Here is a 20,755-nt window from a genome sequence, read left to right as displayed (position 1 = left end):
TATATATGCAGGTATCATCTGAGAAAATATAGAGTTCTTTGGTATCATCTGAGAAATTATAGAGTCCTCTGGTGGACCACATCACTTGTCCACAATTCCACTAAAAAACTTCCACTTGTTTAAAATTGTTAAGTTAGTAATTAATTTTTGTTTTAAAATTTTTTCTAACCAACAATTTTAAACAAGTGGAAGCCTTTTAGTGGAGTGGTGAACCACATCACTTGTCCACTATGTGGATCTTATAATTTCTCGTATTGTCTTGCGATTTTGATATGTATTCATACCAGTTATTAAATGCATTAACATATAAAAGAAAGTCGTTTCAAAAAGATGTTTGATGAAATTCTAAACACTAGTGAAGCTTCCCCCATAATTTTAGCTCTAAAATCTGAAGTTTTTAATGCATGGCACTCAAGTATATTATGCTTGCAAGATTTAATAAAAATTAATAGAAATTACAATTATTATTTTTTCATTGGTATTACAATGTAGAAAAATCCAACATTAAACAAATAACAATAATGTTATTCCTTCCAAACAAATAAATTATAAATGAATGATAAATTACTTCAATGTATTATATTACATTACTATGCAACATGATCACAGGCCAGGCGTGAATGGTACACCTGTTCCTGGTAGCCAAGAACTCCCAGCAAGAAGACCTTTAACACTGAAACGCAAGGCCACATTTGGGCTGGTTATAACATGAAATCCAGGCCATCTCACTCTATATCTGGTGGATGAACGAGGCCCAAAATTCTTATACTCCCCATAGTACAAAGTACTTAGAGCAAAACTAGACCTATCCCATGCCAACCATCCCACTGGACTCACCAAGCTGTCTATATAAGTATGAAGAAATACTGTGCGGGAATATTGCATCCAGGGCCGCCCCAAGTACGTCTTGAACGAGCGAATGTAGGGCTTGAGGTCTGGTGCGGCCCGTACTTGAGAGTTTTGGATCGAAATCCCGGTGTTTTGATATGGATCATTTCTACCTTGGGCCGTGATCACATTGACTTGGCCCCTTAGTGGCCTTCTTACATATATCATGCAATTTTGGAACACGACTGCAGCATTACCAAATATGAAATCTATTGTGCCATAGATGTAGCATTCTCTATAGAATTGGCGTTGGGAATGGACCATGAGGGTGTCTTGGTAACCTTGGATGGCACACCGGTAGAAGATGGAGAGATCCGAAGCTGATCGGAGCGCGACTGCTTGGCCCCTTAAGGGACCAGCAGTATTTCTGAATGTAATGCCACGAGCCATGAAGTGAGTGCCATCAATGCCTTAAAAAAAATAAATAAATAATTTTAGAAGACAGATAAATGGTCATAATTTTTTTTAACTGAATGAATAATTAGGTAAAAGAATGGTTATAACTTATACATTATTGTTTTTATGATGACAGACCTAGATATTTAAATTGTTGTATTATAATAATACAACAATTTAAATATCTAGGTCTGTCATCATAAAAACAATGATGTATAAGACCTAGATTAATGACCAGAATAACTAAAAAAAAAAAAAAAAAAACTCTTGGTTCACCTTTTGCTTTAACGTTTAGGCTTAGGGTCCGTTTAAATATAACTTATTTTACTGAAAACTGAAAACACTGTAACAAAATAATTTTTAAATGTGTAAATAATACCATGGGAACCATTTTTAATGAAAAAATTACTGAAAAGTGAAGTTTGTGAGTCCCTTGAAGAGTGCACGGAACCCACTGGGTGTGCACTCTACCGCTTATTTTACTGTGAATAGTACACAGGTTGAAAAGTGAGAAAAGTCAAAAACAATGGTTAAAAAAAAAAATGCAAATGCAGGAATTATAATTTCTATCCAAACACTCACTTAATGTCTTCCAATTATTGATTGAAATTATATATTTCATATAAGAAAAAAAAAGTTGGAGGAGGCAAGCTATAGTTTAATTTATAAGTCAGGACAAGATACATTCAGATTTGAACTTTTCACTTTGCAGAGTCTCCATCAAGACCAATTACAATTAGTTGATGTTGATCCTGAACTCCTGATGGTATTTAAATTGTCCTGATATTATTAGCTGTGTAAATTGCATAGCAAAAGTGAAGTCCAAGTCCTATTCTTTCGCCCCCCAAAAAATAAAGTGTTCTATTCCGTACAAGACTTCAAACTCAATTTTCTCACACATGCATATGCATAAATTAATCATTATTTGTGAAGCTCTCACTTGCGTTTGTGTGCAACAAAAGGCATAACTTGATTGTTTTCAATTTTAATCAAAAGCTTTCACATGCGTGAAATTATACTTAAGTAACATAAAAGGCATCGTACATTTTAAAAGTTTTTAATAGTAGTCGTACCTTAGTTTAAAAATAATTGATAAAGCTTCAAGCAATGTTCTTTTTATTTTATTTTATTTTTTTATGGAAAAGCTTCAAGCATTGTTCAAGACACTAGAAGAAAGTATTTTCGCATCAGTCTTTAACACTCATATATAACTGACAAGGAGAAAGAACAATAATCTATACATATATACTATCAAAATTAATTTAGCAGTAAACATCAACAAATTAAGAAAAATAAATCCTTAATTTCTCTCAATCAAATTTCTTCAATAAACACATATTTCTCTAGAATATGACACATTCTCATATGCATGGAGAAAAACAAGCAATAACTATACATATATTTAAAAGAAAATGATTTCTTCATTTTAAATGGATTTATTTTATAATTTAAATAGTTATCTTCTTTTTTTTTTTTTTTTTTTTTTTTTTTAATATCAATAACAAAATGAACAGAATATGACTATCTCTATTTCAAGTGAAATGAAGAATTCTCAGTTGGCGAGATAAAGAAATCAAAATGCTTACCTGCAGTGGCAGAACTATAGGTGGTGTCTCCTGCTCCAACACTCCGGCCGCTTGAGATAATCGTAAACCTCATGCCATCACCAATGAGCATAATATTATTGTTGTTGTTGCCAACCTCAATGTTTTCGAAATAAACCCCTCTCTTCACATGTATAACAAACCTCCCAGTACTTCTCCTCCTTGATGCTGCGTTAATGGCTGCTTGAACCGTCCTATAATTCCCGGAACCATCTTTAGCCACCACAAGATTTGCCTTTATTGAAGACGTTGATGCTTGCAACAGCTTCCTTTCATGCTTTGTAACCCAGCTTGGAAACCCATATGTATAATTACTTTCTTCATCTAGAATAACACCATTAATGGCCAAACTATTGCTAATGAGCTCAGACACATTGTTATTGGACATGATAGGTGAGATAAAGTCTGAAACATTTAACTCCAAAGACCCGAGTCGACACGTTTCTAGGTTTGTGAGGGCTGTGCTTAGCCAGGTTTGTGCATCAAAATCTGTACAGCTACGATTTGTGCCTATACCTTGAAGGGTACGGTTTAATTGCAAAATAGTGCACTCATTAAGTTTCAAACAATCTGACCAAGCTGCTTTTTGGCGATTGTTCTCAATTTTTTCTCTAAATTGCAAGGCATGTATTTGTGCACTCATGGCACGATCCAAGGCCACTTGGATCGCCATTTTTCTGAAATCAGATCGGTTTTCTGGTGCAAAATCGTGGTGGCTGTTGTTCATGAAGTACTTGCATTGTTCAGGGTGTGGGGTTTTGTTGCACCACCAGTCTATGTTGGAGGAATTGTTGGAAGAAAGGGCTGTGAAGAAGGTTGTAGAGAAGAGAAAGAATATTATGAATAAGAGTCTGGTGTTCATGGCCATGATTGTTTCTTTTTTGTTTCTATGATTTGGGTATTGAGGTTTTTAAGGGTCATATCTCGGTGGTGGGGGTTTCTATATGTAGGAGATACAGGTAAGTAAAATAGGTTGGCTTGTTTGAAAGATGATGAATGACAAGTATATAATACAAGTGCAAGGTTGACATAATTAAGATATTGCATCTTGACTTTACTTATTAATCGTGTGTACAGATATAATGTACCTTCTTTGCGTGAATAGTTGTTCACACAATCGGGACAATCGATGAAGTAAGAGAAAAGGGACCAATCATATTGGAGTAACACTAATTATGTCAAGCTATTGCACCCAAAAAAAAAAATAAATAAAAGACCTATATTAAAAATATTACAAATTTTATTATATAAGTTTTGCAAATTGATGTTTCCCTAATCATTACAAAAAAAGAGTTCAAATTATTATTTATAGCCAATTTGAATGGAGTGGCAGAGAGAGGGAGTAGAGCTCGTCGATCCATATGTACTGACCATTATTAAGATATTTAAGTGGCACTAATAATACTCTTGCCACATTAATTTGTCAATATTTTTTATAGTAAAAATTTCAAATTTGTAGTAACTTGAACATTTTTTTATAATAAAAATGAGTCTAATCATGATAGACTTATGTGAAAATGATGTTATTCAAAACAAAACTTATTATATATTATCTTAGAAAGTTGAGTAAGAAAATTGTATTTATGTCATTGCTCAATATTTTATGCTTTTATGATTCAATGGTTTAATGCACCGTGTTTTGAGCAGCTAACATGTTACAATATACTGACAGGTCGGTGGTTATGGCCTTTTGACAAAGAAAAAGCAAAATTTTAGTTTAGACGAAAATTACAAGGGAAACAAAAATGTATATTATATAAGATAATAGAATTTAGAAGTTCTTCTTGTTTTAAACAAATGCTTGAGTAGGCTTGAATATATGAATCTATTTTAGATTTAATTGAAAAATATAAGGTATTATAAGTGAGTCTTATATATTTATGTATTTTTGTTGAGTGTATTTCCATTATATTCGAAGTAACAGTTTCTTTGAATGGAAGAAGTTATGCATGTTGAAGTCACTCAAACTAGGTGTCTAAACTGACCTTAAATTTGGGTTAATCCACGTTCTTTCTAGTTTGTAGAGTAAGCAATAATCACTTTAGTCATTAAGTTCAACTATGAAACTTCAAAGAGAGTATGAACACTACTAATTAACCAATTAATGTTTACTTAAAGATTATGTATATTTATGTGTGAGCTTTATGACAAAAATTGGAACTCTACTTCATTGTCACCGTGTTCATTTATATTTAATGATTTCAAAAGCTTAAGAGAAAAGTTTGCATGTGAAGGGTATAACTTAGTTCAATAAGCTAGGTTGATTTACCTAAGGATTAACACTTATAGTAATACCCAAATTGTTATCATTGTAAAGATGGCCACTTTACATATATAGCATCAACATGATAGGGGACTTTTTATTTATTATATACTTATTTTGTCTAGTTTCCATGCTAGCAAGGTTTGCTAATAATGTCCACGCGCGATTTTCTTGATTTGGATGGAGTATTAATACAATCACAATTACTATGACCATTATATACGTAAAACCTAATTACTTCTTGTTAGGATAACATCAACATTAATCTATGTGAGTTATTTTTATGTTAATAAAATAAACAACAAGTGTCAGGGATTGATAAATGGGTAACATAATCAAAAGAGTGAATAATACACTACAGCATTACTGAATTAATGAATGGGCAACAAAAAAAACTTCATGTGTTGGGCAGAAAATGGGAGGGATTAAAGGTGAAGGAAGGAAGGAGAGAAGAATGGTTTTTCTCTTGTTTGGGTTGGTTGAAAATGAATTGTCTGAAAGGAATGAAAGGGACCATATAAGGAGTGAAGAATTGTGTTTCTGGTTGAAAATGCATGGTAGGAAAAGGAATTGTTTGGGAAAGATTAAAGGAACCGGAAGGAGGGGGAAAAATGGTGTTTCCCTCATTTGGTTGGTTGAAAATGCCTGATAAGGTAGGTTTCCTTTCTGAAAAAGACCTCTTTTCATTTGGGAAAGTTGGGGCCGGGGGTGAGAAATGAGCCTAACTCTTAACCTAACCCCTACATTGTTACAAATTCTTTTTCAGTATGGCCAAATCTAATGCATTCATTGATCATAATGGAGTTTTTCTTTTACTTACTTACAAGAAAGGAAGTGGAAATTCAAACTCAAATTTTCTTTCATGGGAGAATTGGATAATATCACTAAATCAAAATAAAGTAGATTATAGTAAAATCTTCAAATCCATAGAGGATTATTTGACAAATATTTATTAAATAGCAATATTTATAATAATTAGATTATATCAATTCCTTGGAATTAATATAATAATTTTATTAAAATCCGTCAATCATCACTAAAGTAAATTGAGGTTCATTTATATGGATCGAATAAGATCCAATTCAATTATTTAAAACAAGTGATTGCATTTTATTGGGTGAGAAGATAACTAGATTCTGTGAATAATTTCACATGCAATGAGGTAGAAAGTTCTCCTAAGAAATGCATTAAGTGATTGTCTTTTAGGATGGTTAGGAAAATGTAATCCATTGGGAAAAGTTGGTAACGTGTTTGGTATGAGTGTTTTTTATTGGAGTGTTTGAGTTACGTTACTTATTTAGGGTGTTTAAAAACTAAATTTAGAAAACTCATTTTACTCGTTTTCAGTTTTCAAATAACGTTGCTTAATAGTACTTTTGTAAATATTTTGAAAATCATGGGGCTCACTCTTGATTAGACAACACATAACTGACTTCCCTCTCTCACTGGTGGGGCCTTCTTTTTTGTCAGCTTTTAAAAAATAAAACACACACATACCAAATACACAACTATATTTTTTCACACACTGAAACATGTTATTTGAAACATGGGTTATGTTAACGAGTGTCGTACGGCATTGGTTAAGAATCCATTTTAGGAAAGTTTTGATATCAATTTTATGAGAAATGAAAAAAAAACTGTCAAAACATTAATTGTTTTTTTTTTTTTCCATAAAAACTTTCTTTAATTAGATTCTTAACCAATGCCGCACGGCACTCGTTAACATTTCCCTTGAAACATAGTACTAAACACATTTTTTGCTTTATGGATACTGTAAACACGTGTTTCCATAACACTTTTTAAACTGCAGTTTTTACATCATTTTAAACAATCATTCTTGAGATCTCCAATCAAACATGCAATGGCTTACGAAATATGGATTCCAACTATTAGGAAATATGACAATTCCTTCCCTGAGTTTGTGAGTGAATACTCTCATTGCCTGATATTCAATAAATATGACTTCAAAGTCAACCAATCTAGCAAAACCAAGCATAGTAAACTAGATCTTGAGCACTATAGATTATAGAGCAAGCCTAGATAAAAGGAATTTTTTGCAACTGATGGCTATGAATTAATTTTAGCCTTAATGAATAGAGGTTCATTTTTCCATGTGAGGTGTCTGGAGTTTTTGAGAGTATCAAAACACTATTCTCTATGAAGCCTGGACACTAATAAACGCTAATCTTGTGTAAAATACATATTAGGCAATTAACCATTAACGGAATTGGCGCCAAGATCCGACCAGGGTTTGATTTTTTTTTTTTTTTTTTTTAATCTTCAATCATTCCTGCCCCAGGTAACATTACTACATGATTTTAGATAAATCCTCACAAGATACATAGATTTTTGTGCAATTCCTAACACATTGTTTTGTTTGTTTATTGTCTTCTATTTTTTTTTTTTAAATTATTTATTGTAGTTGAAATATATACTTCCTCCGTCTTAATTTGTTGGTCGTCTATTTCATTTTGAAATATTTCAAAATGAAGTCTTCTTCTTAAAATTAATAAATAAAATTTCTATCTTATCCTTTGCTTTATTTAGAAAGTCAATACCATTCTTTTTCTATAGTTTAAACTAATAAGGGTATTTTGAAAACTTATACATTTTTATATAATAGACAAGATAATAAAAAATGCTCATTTACAAAGTTTAATTTTTAAAACAGGACAAATAAATGGTATAAGATTTCAAATTTATTTCAGTCTTTGCTTGCATGTGATTGTCAGAATTTAAAGGTTAAACTAAAATTTGACTCTCTCTCTCTCTCGATCTAGAAAAGTGAATTAAAATTAATTACCACTAGGCCCATTGGGTTAGTGCCTTAGTGGCCCAGAACACGTTGTTATTCATCTCAAGCTCGCATTCTATTGGGCTCACCACCCGTTGCAACATAAAATTGGAGGAGAAACATGTGCAAATGGTGTTGTCAAGTGAGCCCACCACGAAAAATGATTGGGCTAAAACTTTCCTTGATGTTAGATTTTTTTTTTTTCTTTTGCTCAGAACTCTTTCCCATTACTGAGTCTGGAGAGTGGAGAGGCCTCAATATTTCCCCTCCATCCTCCTCCCCCCCCCTGTTTTAATGGAAAGAGGGGAAAAAAAAAAGTTTAGTGAGGAGGAAGTGATTGGCTTAACCAAACCAACAAATATATGAGAATAAAATGCATTCTCTTAACAAGTATTTGAGCTTTTCAACCGAAAATTTATAACTCAATAATATTGTTCAGTCTCATTATATGGAAAATTTGAATTTGAATTTTCATTCTTTCACTTATAAGCTAAAAAAGCAATTGAGTTTTCATTCATGGATAAATAAAATGCATTCTTTTGATAATGTTAACCATTCTTTTGACTAAAAGTCATCAAAATTTGAGTCTACATTACAATAATCATCATTGGTGGATTTGAATTCTCATTCCTTCACTTATAGAATAAAATGCTATCTCTCCCCTTATTATGAAAGTTATATAATTTGACAAGATTAGCTATATATTTTACAAGAGAGGATTTTTTTTTTTTTTTTTTGAGATGAAGATAGGATGTGAATAGACAGTTATATACTTATATTTTCCTAAAAGTAAAGTAATCATTTGTTAAAAAAAGAGGGATGAAAATGGATGCAACCCTTTCCTTAAACTTTAAAAAGTACAAACCCTGGTGTGTGCCGTTGGGAAAGCACTTTTCTACCTTCCCTAAAAGAAACCCCGAAGTAAAGACAGAGACACCTCCAACTCCAAGGCTCCAATCATCAAGAAAATCCGGGCGTCCTTTCAACTTCCTATTCTTTTAATCAATTGCTAAGCAAAGCTATAGCTGACTTCGCCAATTTTGTGGCTTTGTAAATTTCTTGGAATTCCAATTCTTGAATTTTTTTTTTTTTTTTTTTTTTTTTTTTGAGAAACCCAATTCTTGAAAATTTAATTATTAGGGAAGCTTATTGGTTTTAACGCAATGATAACATATAACTATTGTGGGTGGGCCTTGTTGACTCATATATAGTCTTGTTGTGAAAAAAAAGTTAATTTTCATGTCATGCCAATGCTTTTTGTTAAGCACATAATGAAAAAGTGAAAACCTTATCATGGACTACTTGAATTGATTTGGAAGATCACGTGTATAATCCAACAGGAAAACTAGATAAATCTTGGGGGAGAGATCATGACTCATGAGATGAATCATGTAAAACCTTAAAATAAGGAAAAATGAAATATTTTTTTTTATTTTTTTTTTTAAGTTTCTTTTTGTATGAGATTTTCATACATTAGTCTTCCATTAAAACGGTAAATATAATTAGTTTTTGACACAAAACAATAGACAATCCAGTGTCCACCATTTAAAAAAAAAAAAAAAAAAAACTTGCTTTACATCGGGGTTTTGATAGTTTTATATAAAAAATTATATGAGATTTTCATACATTGGTCTTCCATTACATCCGCAATACATATAATTAGTTTTTGACACAAAACTATAGTCAATCCACCAATTTTATTTTATTTTTATAAAAAATTTTCCTTTTGCAATCCACCAATTCAAGACCATCATTACATTGGAGTTTTGATAATTTTATATCAAAACTATCAACATATAGATAAAAGTACAATATTATTGTCGTTAGAGACTGAAACTAATAGTTTTCAAGAAATTTTCTTGAAGATAAACCGTTTTTGTAAGTTTGTTGTTGCAACTAGTAGGACATGACAGTATGACACATGATGTTAGCTTTGGAACAGCAAAAAATTCAAGTGACCTTGGCACATTTAAATATGAACATAGTTATTTGGCTTGGAATTTGAATGACATATATAATGCTCTTGCAAACTATATACATTGGGTGCAAGTTTCTTTAGTATTGTATATATCATATTATATAGTACTTAAGTATATGCGTTGGGTTTCAGTTTCTTTGGTGTGAGATATATTATATGGTACCTAACCGCCAAAAGAGAAGGAAGAAGAAGTATGCATGACTTGAAGTATTAATGGTACCCGTTACAAATCCATTTATCTAAATACACTGTAACCAACATTCACCATCTTATAAGGGGGCGCAAGAAGTGTTTCTCTCCCAATTGTGTGTGTATGACTCTCTCTCTTTCTCTACTGGATGAATTGAATGTTTCCCTTCAATTCCTTAGTAAAAGAGAATCATTGCTTCCCTCTAAAGTACTAAATGCGAGTATGTACTCTTTCTCTTGCATTTTCTCATAGCCTATGTTTATATATGTATAGCTCCTATTGTCATATGTATGATACTATATCCTAGAAAAGATACTATAAGTTAAAAGGCAGTGTTGTGTTGAGAAAGAGAGGGAAAAAACAATTGAGACAATGAGTCAAGTTCAATGGTTGTTGGTTTTGGTTGCGATGACAATGGTGGTGGCGACAAAGGTGGCTTCACATGATTATGGGGACGCGTTGTCGAAGAGTATCTTGTTCTTTGAAGGCCAGAGATCAGGGAAATTACCCCCTAATCAAAGAATGACTTGGAGGAAGGATTCAGCTCTTCGTGATGGTTTTGACATCGGTGTAAGTCTTTTTATCTCTTCTTGTAGTTAAAGTCTTTTTTTGGTCATAGATATGATAAGATTAGAACTTATTGTGTTAGCACTATTAAGATTGCTCTTTGATTATTGCACTTACCACTTACTCAACATGCTGTCTAAATTTTATATGGTTATGACTTATAAATAGAGTAAGAGAGTACTTTTTTATGGGTAAGACTTAGATGCAATACTTAGGTGCTATTATTTAGGTTCTACTTTTAAGATACAGCTATGTGGCTTTTTTCTCATAAAGTAGAAGTGTATTTTAGGTAATTATAATCACGTGGCTAAATCTTAAGAGGGAAATCTAAGAAACAGTATCTAAGTATTGTACCTAAATTTTGCTTCTCTTGCATTGTTTGATCAATTTTTGATGTCAAAGATTTTTTTTTTTTTTTTTTTTTTTAGTAGAATGAAAAATTTGAATGTGCTATTGCTAGTTTACCATAGCAAAAGTTCCAAACAATATTATGATAAAATCAAGGGAGTCAATACTGTACCGGACGCTGTACCGGTTTTGCCAGCGGTACGATATATTTCGGATACCAGTCAATACCGGTGTACCGTTTCGGGTTTACCGCTATTTTTTATATTTATAAAATATATATATATATATATATATATAAATATATGTATGAGTGTGTGTGTATATATTATAATAAATATAAAAGTTTACCATAAAAAATTTCCTCAATTCAGAACTAATTATTCATGATTTTAGAATTTAGTATCAATTAAAAGGAAAAAAAAAACACAATATAAAAATAGAAAGCTTAAAAGTTACCATTGCATACTAAGAAAACAAATAATACTAATAAGTTAATGCAAATAAGTTACCATTCTGCCTTAACAAAAATTCAAAAATTACAAAACTTAAAAAAAAAAAAAAAAAACTTTTTTCTATATTGGCCAATATTGCCCGAAATTGGCCGATACGGCCAGTATTTTTTCTGGTACGAAACGGGGGGGGGTTATATGTACCGGTTTGCTTGCCGATACGGTATATTCCGGTGATACCGGCCAGTACGGTATGGAATTGACTCCATTGGATAAAATACAAACACAAACACACAAAATCTTTTGGTGTATTCAGGTTGAAAAAGGTAATTAATCTAGTTTCTGAGAGAAAAAAGTAATTGGTTTGTGGTTTTCCATGCTTGTGAGTTTAGAAAATAAGTTAAGAGGGGATCATTTTGTGATTTTAATGAATGATTTTGATTATTGTAACTTACGGCAGTTATTAGCGAGTTGAATTTAAGTGTTACAAATTTGGGAAGATTTGCTTTAATAAACATAACGGAAAATTGTCCAGTTGCCCATTGAGTAATAGTAACCACCTAAGTTGATAATATCTCTTTTAATATTGAATGCCAATTACCTGTCCATGTCCATGTGATTATTTTTTTGGTTAACTTCTTTAATTTGCTTGAATTCTTTGGGTCTAGTCTCATATAAATTCTGTGGAAAATTGCATTAAAAAAATGTTGAAAATTAGAATAGTTTGAAAGATGAGGATCCTTAACAATGACTCAAATTAAAGAAGTAATTTGAAGGATTAAAAAAATGGTTTTGGGTACGATTCCTCTCTAAAGAAACATAATTCTTAGTTTTTAATATGGCTGTCAAAATCGCGATTTGGATCGTAGGATTGCAAGATTTTATGATCCAACCTCACCAAAACGTTTAGGATCGCACTAGGATCGTAAAAATGGTAGGATTGTATGAAGAATTGTGTAGGATTGTATGTGATTTTACCGATCCTACCAAAAACATAAATTTTTGGTTTTTTGTTTTTTTTTAATGGCATAAATTTTTTGTTTTGACGAAGGTTTAAGGGTTTTCATTTTTTCATGTTGTGATGGTATGACTTTTTATTTTATTTTTATAAAATTATGTTAACCTAAGTAAATGTTTTTTAGTTTCTAGTTCACTTGTAATCAAAATGAAGGAATGCTTCATCATTTCTAAATGAAGAATTTGACGTTGGTTTTGCTGCATTTTAAGCTATAATGTTGTTAAATTTGTTTGATCAACATACTAACTTATGTTCTAATATTACTAAAATATTTTTTTATATATAATTTTATCAGATATGCTTGTATTTGTATATTGATTGATTGCTTTTTTTGAACATGCTCTTTAATTGTTGCTAAGCGTTATAACTTGAATAGTTGAGTGTGAAATTGTATTTTGATATTTTTTGCAGCTCTAGTATACAAATATATAATGTTTACATAGATGATGAAATGGATGATGATTAGGAATTTGGGATAGTGGTTATAAGAACCTCAGAATGAGAATAATTATGTTCACTTCACCTTAATCTTCCTCTTACTTTTGGATTTCATATTGTAATTAGTTAGTTCCCATTTGCTAACTTATTTTGGATTTCAAACTTGGAAAATATTTTCCATATTTTTTGATAAATATTTTGGTATTTGGTTGCTAATTAAATATTTATTGAACTTTTTAAATACATTGGGTCAAAACTTAAATATATTTGTTTCGTTAGTATAGACTTAGCAATGTATGACATGCAAATTATATCATATGATGTAAATCTTAGTTTTTTTATCGATGAATTTATAATTTACGTGATTATTCAACATACAAAGTCATTATCAATGTGTTTTTTGCTTTAAATTTGAAAATATGTAGGATCTTACAATTCACGATTCGATCATACAATCTATGATCCCACCTGCCTTTAACGATCCTACGTAAGATCCCAATTTTGACAACCTTAGTTTTTAATATCTTGCAATTCCTTTCAGAAAACAGAAATTGTAACTTGTGGTCAAATTTATGTGAACTACCGAGGGAAAGGGATTAATCAACTTTTTATTTTATTTTATTGAAACAATTGTTCATAATTTGTGGGCCTGCATTTTATTCATCAATGTAACCTCAAGAAGCTTCAGAAAAGACTTACTTTTTTAATACTGAATTTCATTTTCTTCACCAATTTTCTAAGACTTTTGTTAGAAAGTAATTTTTTTTTTTTAAATGGTGAAATTAATATGTGATAACTGATTTAGATGACTCTGAGGCCAATTAATATATTTCTGTTTATTGCAAATTGAGCACTTCAAAACAAATACGCTTTTGGCTAATTTTTATTTTTTATTTTTTTCACATAACAACCAAGCATTTTAAAATTTTTAAACAATTTAATCCTATGCAATTGAATAAAATAGTTTGACGAACATTTTCAAGTTATATCAACTATCAACTATCGAGTACATATAATCCCAAAACAATACAAACTGAGGTAGAGCTAAGAATTTTTGCTTGGGGGCCAAACTATGATATATATAAATTAGTTTAAATAAATTCAAGCAAACGTTCAAACACGTATATAAAATTTAACAACGTGTCATTTTTCTGAATTTTTTATTTATTTATTTTTATGAACATCATCTTCCTAAACTTAGGTACTTAAGTAGGACAAAACTTAAGTATAGTGCCTTATATATAGTATATTAATTAGATTCCCTAATTAAATTTAAACATAGTTGTATTGAATTTAATTGTCATTGAAAAAGAAAACATTGTTTATATTCATATAGGTCTATTACTAACATAATTTTTATTATATACTAATCACAATATACTAAAACTATCTAAACAGTTAAGAAAAAAATTATGAAATTTTTTGTATATAGCTAAACTTATTGATAATTCCATGCCATCCCTAGGTTGATTTGGTAGGTGGATACTATGATGCTGGTGACAATGTCAAATTCAACTTTCCAATGGCATTCTCAACAACAATTTTGGCATGGAGTGTATTAGAGTTTGGAAATTCCATGGGCTCGGACCTTTCAAATGCTTTGGATGCTATTAAATGGGCCACAGACTATTTTCTCAAGGCCACAAGCATCCCTGGCTTTGTCTATGCCCAAGTTGGTGACCCATATGCTGACCACAATTGTTGGGAGAGACCTGAAGACATGGACACACCTAGAACCTCCTATGCTGTGAGCAAACAATTCCCTGGCTCTGAAGTTTCAGCTGAAATTGCCGCAGCACTTGCAGCCTCTTCCTTGGTGTTTAGAGCCATTGATCTTGAATATTCTGCAAGGCTTCTTAGTAGGGCTAGAACGGTAAATGAGACCCACATCCTCTTATTTAGAAAATTATATATATATATATATATATATTTTTTTTTTTTTTCTTTTGTTAAAATATATATATTTTTGCTCTTTTTTTTTTTCCTGCTTGCTTCATGTGCTTGAGTTCACTAGCCAAGTATTAATTAAAATCCTCTACTTCACTTTATACTTTACCAAATCACATTATATCATATGTTCTTTTTTTCCCCTTATAAAGTAAATAAAGTTTAAATTGGAAAAAATCAACCACATATCATACTACAATTGGTAAAGTATAAAGTGAAACACTTAGAATAAGACAAATAATTTATATTCAATAAAGATGTGACTTGTGTCCTAAATAGCCACAAGTCAGTCTCATGTCCAATTTAGTTAGCTAAACTCCGTTTGTTTCATTGGAAAATATTATGTAAAGATAATTTTTTGCATTTTCCTGTGTTTGGTAATAAATGGATCAAAAGAAAATTATTTCTTAACTTTTTTTTTATTGTTTTTTGCTAAATTCTTTGGAAAAAGACTTTGGGGGTGTTTGGTTTGTATTTTCAAACAACTATTTTTAGTTTTTAAACAACATTACACGTATTTCCATACACTTTTTCACCCACACATATTTCCACAAATGTTTTCAAACAATAATTTTCAGTTTTTAAACACATGTACCAAACAGACCCTTTATCTCACGCAAAACTAAATAAGGAAAACAATTCTATCTCATGCGAAGTTAAATAAGAAAAGTTAAGAGATAGTTTTTCAACTCATTCTAAGGACGCTACCAAATATAGAATACTGAAATAATTTTCTAAAAAATGCTTTTCGAAAAATGATTCATTTTTCAGAAAATGTTAATGTCAAAACAATCAGAGAAGGAACGTTGTAAACATTGCTTTTATTTATTTATTTATTAAAATGAATAAACATGTTTGCTTAATCATTGATGACTATTTTTTGTGTATGGATTAGGTTTTCGAATTTGCGAATCAGTACCAGGGATCTTATAATGATGGTATTGGCCGATGGGTGTGCCCGTTTTATTGTGATTTCAGTGGCTATCAGGTGTGCATCAGAAAGTTGTTAATCAACTAGTAATTAAGATGATAATTCAACATGTATCATATATCGTACTAATTTTCACATAAGAATGTATGAATTTCCAATATGCAAAATCCCATTCGGACATGTAACAAATTATGCCTTTGACCATAATTTACAAATTACAATCTCAAAATATAAGCATATTAATTAATAGCTTAAGTGTGTACACATCATGTTATATGAGTAATTATTAGGTATTTCTAAATTGCAGATGAGGTGTTACTTTATAACAATAAATCAACCCAACTAATTCAATGTATGGGTTAGAAAGTTAAGTGAAAAGTTAATTTTATAATAGGTTACTAGCTTATTTCAATTAAAAAATAATAATATCATCCTAGTTGAAGAGTACTTAATAACTTTTTGAATGTATTTTATAAAAAAATAAAAAATTCTGTATGTATTTGTTCTCACTTTTTAGACTGAATGCTTTGGTTGTTATTCTAGCTAGAACCATTCACCAAGATGACTACAATTTTTATTTATTTATTTTTTTTGGGCAAGTTAATCCATGAATTGGTATAGTTAAATTGGTAAAATTACATTGTTGACAAGACAATTTCTTACAGGATGAATTGCTATGGGGAGCTGCATGGTTATATCGAGCAAGTAAAGATTCTAATTACTGGAATTATGTTGTAGAGAATATACACAATTTGGAAAACACTGTTGTCAAAAATATAAATGGTTTTTCATATAGTGGTGGAAGTTATGCTGAATTTGGATGGGACACAAAGCACGCCGGAATTAGCATACTTGTTTCCAATGTAAGTACATACTTGCATGCATAATTACTTATTTTCTTTAATTTCCATAGAATTCTTGTGCTCAATGTATTAATTTATTTGTTATGACTTTTTGAATTAGCAGTTGGTGATGAATAGCAACCCAAATTTTAGTCCCTTCATTCCTAATGCGGACAAGTTTGTGTGTACTGTGTTACCTGAATCACCAACAGTTTCAGTCCAATATTCTCCAGGTAATTCTATCGCAGCTATATTGGCATTATTGACATCAGTGTTGGGAATAATCTAATTGCACAAAATAAAGTGTTGAGTGGTGTTTCAATCCTAGACCAGATTTATCTTGAGTGTGGATAGAAAAAATTGTATTATTTGAGTTAAGCAACCGTACAAGACTTGGAATTTATAACAAGACAAACTCCACGCTAAAGTGATGATGGCAATTGGGCAAAGCGGGATTAGATTATGAGTGTTCTGTCTGTTCTTCGGGACAATAGCGCAAGTAAGAGGGTATGACAAGTTGGAGGTATTTTGTCATCTCTAATAAGATGACTTAAGCATTGTTGATATGGAGATGGGCAACAAAAAAGAGAGGCATATGTGAGAGTATTGAGTAAGAGAGAAATAATTGTTTTAGAAATAGTAATATGATTGTTTTAAAAATATAAATTATAGATAGGATATGTATTTTTTATAAAAATAAAATAAAAATAAGATATGTACTATATATATATATATATATATATATATATACACACACACATTGGGCGGGAAGGGATGAGCCAAGGTAGAGTGAAAAACCTACCCAAAGCAAAGTAGGCTACCAATGATATATATATATATATATATATATATATTTTTTTTTTTTAATTTCTTTTTTTATAATGAGTATCATCCCAATGATTAATTGTTCAATTTGGAATGAGGCAGTTTATATAAGACAGTGGGCTGTTAATCCTAAACTCATATCTCTAACATATTTAACTTCTTTCTTATATATGTTCCATTTGAGTATTAATAATTACTTTTATTGATAAAATTACTAATATTTAAATTGATCAGGTGGGCTTTTATTCAAACCGGGGGGAAGTAACTTGCAACATCCGACAGCTTTGTCCTTTCTTCTTGTTGTTTATGCTCGCTATTTGAGTCAAGGAAATAGAGTGATTCATTGTGGTGGAGTTGTTGCCACTCCGGCTAGGCTTATACAAGTTGCCAGAGGACAGGTATGTATGCATGCATTTCATGGTTTTTCAAAATGGTATAATTTGATCAACTTTGATTATGTTTTCTCAAAGAATAGCATATTAGCAATCACTCCAAAAAGTAGAAAATTTCATCTGGTTATTATTACTAGGTGCCTCATTAAAATGGAAAGGGTATTTAATCATTTCCCACATGAATCGGAGTTTTCAAATATTGCAATTCTTTTTCTGTTTCTTAAGATGATTCAGAATTCAGAAATCGTTTTTTCACTTGAATTTTTGTTAATCATTGTGACATTTGAAGCCAAATGAATCTATCACCTTCCTAGGGTGAAGTTTCAGACAAGTGCTCCAATAAATATATTAGACAGAACACCAAAAAAATAACGTGTGACCATTTTTGGATATATGTCATGCCGTATCATATCCGTATTAGAACGAGATCTCATTGCAATTATAATAATTGTAGGGCCTTCTTTTTTTTAGAGTGGGACTTGTTGATATAATTAACAGTCAAGAAATCAAATTGAACTTTACCAAATCAATGAAGGACTACTAAACTAGTAATTTAACTTACTCAAAATTCAAGTAAAGAATAAGAAAGACAAAAAGGAAGATTTGGGTTATGTTAAGAGAAGATCTGCTAACTTTCCAATGGCTTTCTTAAAGACCCAAGTGTTAGGACTTAATTAAACTTAGGAGTAGAATATATATAAATTAAGGTTGACATTTATAATGCTATTGATGCAGGTGGATTATATACTAGGAAGTAACCCATTGAACATGTCATACATGGTGGGATATGGAAAGAAGTTTCCTCAGAGGATACACCATCGTGGATCTTCCTTACCTTCAATTAATCAACAACCAGGGCCCATTGATTGTAAAGGTGGAACCCCATATTTTAGCAGCAACAACCCTAATCCAAACTTGCTTATAGGGGCTGTTGTTGGAGGACCTGATATCAAAGACTCATACAATGATTCTCGAGCAGATTTTGTGCAATCAGAGCCAACCACGTACATAAATGCACCTCTTGTGGGGCTATTGGCTTACTTCAAAACACATTGAGACTCGTAATTTTATTTATTTATTTATTTTAACTCATACAATTTTTATACGTACATTGATATCATACTTTGTTTATATGGAAGATCTACAGGTGACACATACTGTACAGAAAGGAAAAAAATTTACAATAAAAAGATTAACTAATTCAACTGAATTTGCACTTTGACTTTTGTTATCAAGACTTAACGCGGTGAAAAAGGAGAAATTAATTATTTGATCCATTAGGTAAACTACAGCTTTCTCTCACATAATTTTTGAAGAAGCAATAAAAGAAAAAGTTTAAGAAAAAATTTATGAATGAAGTAAATGCAACCAAATGTTGGTGACATGTGTGTAACTAGGGGTGTCAAGTGTCCACCCCACATGACCAACCCACAAAACCCAATCGTACTCAACCTATTGCCACCCGATCTGATTGCTCTGGTAGTTGGATGTGGCTCTCGACCTTTAAAAACCCAACACCAATGAATAGATTTTGGGTCTCCTCCTCCAAAACCCGTGAAACCCACCTAACAAAATACATCAATTTTAGTGATTTCTCAAGCTTTTCGATGACTTTTCTAGCTAGATACGGTCGATTTCAACGACCAATATAGTTAAATCTGGCAGAGATACTCCAGATTCAACAGAAATTCATCAAATCCAACGAATTGTCTGTACAATTTGGTGGAAATCCCTCTAGATCCGACGGGATCTTATCGGATCTAGGATGGATATGGTGAGATCTCATTGGATCAAACAATATCTCGCTGCTTTTTGGTGGTTTTTAGCTTCACTCGAAACTGACCACCACCCGACAAAAACTCAAATCGACCAACCAGATACCTTTATGGGTCAGTTGCAAATCTGAAAATTCCTTACCCAATTTGATGGGGTCAGTTGCAGGTAGGGCACAAACCCAACCCAAACCGACATGTGAACAACCCTATCTGTAACTTACAAGTGAGATTCTCTTTTATGTCAAATGAGGGAGTACTAGTGTAGTTCATAATACACTGAATAATTTCACGAAAAGAAGGGCGCTGCATGCCTACACCACATAATAAGGTCTAAAAGTTTGCAAAATAAAGAAAAAAGGATTTTGGGATCAATTTTTAACTTTACATAATCAAATATTCACTTTCAAGTTATGATTAAATAGTGATTGGAATTTGTATAATAAAATAATACTAACTAATAAGATTGTTGATCTATGTATCTATCTCCATTATTTGGAAACTAAATATGTGGGATACAAAATTATGAATATAAATAACAGTGGGTTCTAGTTAGTGTAACTGCTGAAGTCCTTTGCCATTGAATAAGACACTTGAGAATAATAAAGGGTAATCATCATAAAGCGAACACCATTAAATCAAAGTTATGATATATATATATATATATATATATATAGCAAAACTAAATTTTAAAGATTGAGAAATCCTTTTTTTTGGGGGGGGATAGGATGAAGTCACAATTTTTTTATGATACACCCCATAATGATATGACCCAATTGCCAAGAGCCTTGTAGGCTTGTAGCTTGGTTGACACTTCCTAGGGTGTTTTTAACCCAAACACCCATGGTTCAAATTTGTCATTGTTCATTTTTCTAACTATTGAATTATAATAAAGAAGAAAAAGAAAAAGAGTGAATTATAATAAAGAAGGAAAAGAAAAAGAGATGACCAGTTCAACCCAGATAAATTCTTTAAGGCTTTGTTTGGGAGTTCATAAGGGAAGGAAATGGAATGGAATTGAATGATCATAAGGGAATGGAAAGGAATGGAATATATTTAAGTAAGGGAAATGAATGGAATGAAATGGAATTAAGTAACCTTGATTGGATGTTT

General features: G+C 31.3%; 2 protein-coding genes across 3 annotated transcripts; one reads left to right on the top strand and one right to left on the bottom strand.

The window, feature by feature from the left end:
- Positions 1–467: 467 nt before the first annotated feature.
- On the bottom strand, positions 468–3,898 carry LOC115958904 (probable pectinesterase/pectinesterase inhibitor 60). Its single transcript, XM_031077170.1, has 2 exons — positions 2,871–3,898; positions 468–1,298 (listed from the first exon to the last, which is right to left on the bottom strand). The coding sequence occupies exons 1-2, from the start codon at positions 3,754–3,756 to the stop codon at positions 604–606; spliced, it is 1,581 nt and encodes a 526-aa protein (XP_030933030.1). The 5' UTR covers positions 3,757–3,898; the 3' UTR covers positions 468–603.
- Positions 3,899–10,183: 6,285 nt separating this feature from the next.
- LOC115958905 (endoglucanase 4-like) lies at positions 10,184–18,975 on the top strand. Of its 2 annotated transcripts, XM_031077171.1 has the most exons (7): positions 10,184–10,683; positions 14,399–14,806; positions 15,776–15,868; positions 16,477–16,674; positions 16,778–16,886; positions 17,713–17,876; positions 18,606–18,975. In XM_031077171.1, exons 1-7 carry the CDS (start codon positions 10,486–10,488, stop codon positions 18,924–18,926), a joined length of 1,491 nt encoding a protein of 496 aa, XP_030933031.1. In that variant the 5' UTR covers positions 10,184–10,485; the 3' UTR covers positions 18,927–18,975. The 2 variants fall into 2 exon arrangements, with proteins under 2 accessions (XP_030933031.1, XP_030933032.1); XM_031077172.1 differs by lacking the exon at positions 15,776–15,868.
- The last annotated feature ends 1,780 nt before the right edge of the window (positions 18,976–20,755 follow it).

This window comes from Quercus lobata, chromosome 9 (assembly GCF_001633185.2).
Source record: "Quercus lobata isolate SW786 chromosome 9, ValleyOak3.0 Primary Assembly, whole genome shotgun sequence".
NCBI classification, from domain to species: domain Eukaryota; kingdom Viridiplantae; phylum Streptophyta; class Magnoliopsida; order Fagales; family Fagaceae; genus Quercus; species Quercus lobata.
This window is presented reverse-complemented; position numbering and strand designations above follow the sequence as displayed.

What these genes read in the sequence shown, in the direction of transcription:
- LOC115958904 (XM_031077170.1), bottom strand. Translation starts at nt 3,756, where the DNA reads ATGGCCATGAACACCAGACTCTTATTCATAATATTCTTTCTCTTCTCT. An exon ending in CTATAGTTCTGCCACTGCAG is followed by an intron (nt 1,299 to 2,870) that starts GTAAGCATTTTG and finishes ATTTTTTTTAAG; the next exon opens with GCATTGATGGCACTCACTTC.
- LOC115958905 (XM_031077171.1), top strand. Translation starts at nt 10,486, where the DNA reads ATGAGTCAAGTTCAATGGTTGTTGGTTTTGGTTGCGATGACAATGGTG. An exon ending in GTGATTTCAGTGGCTATCAG is followed by an intron (nt 15,869 to 16,476) that starts GTGTGCATCAGA and finishes AATTTCTTACAG; the next exon opens with GATGAATTGCTATGGGGAGC. An exon ending in TTAGCATACTTGTTTCCAAT is followed by an intron (nt 16,675 to 16,777) that starts GTAAGTACATAC and finishes TTGAATTAGCAG; the next exon opens with TTGGTGATGAATAGCAACCC.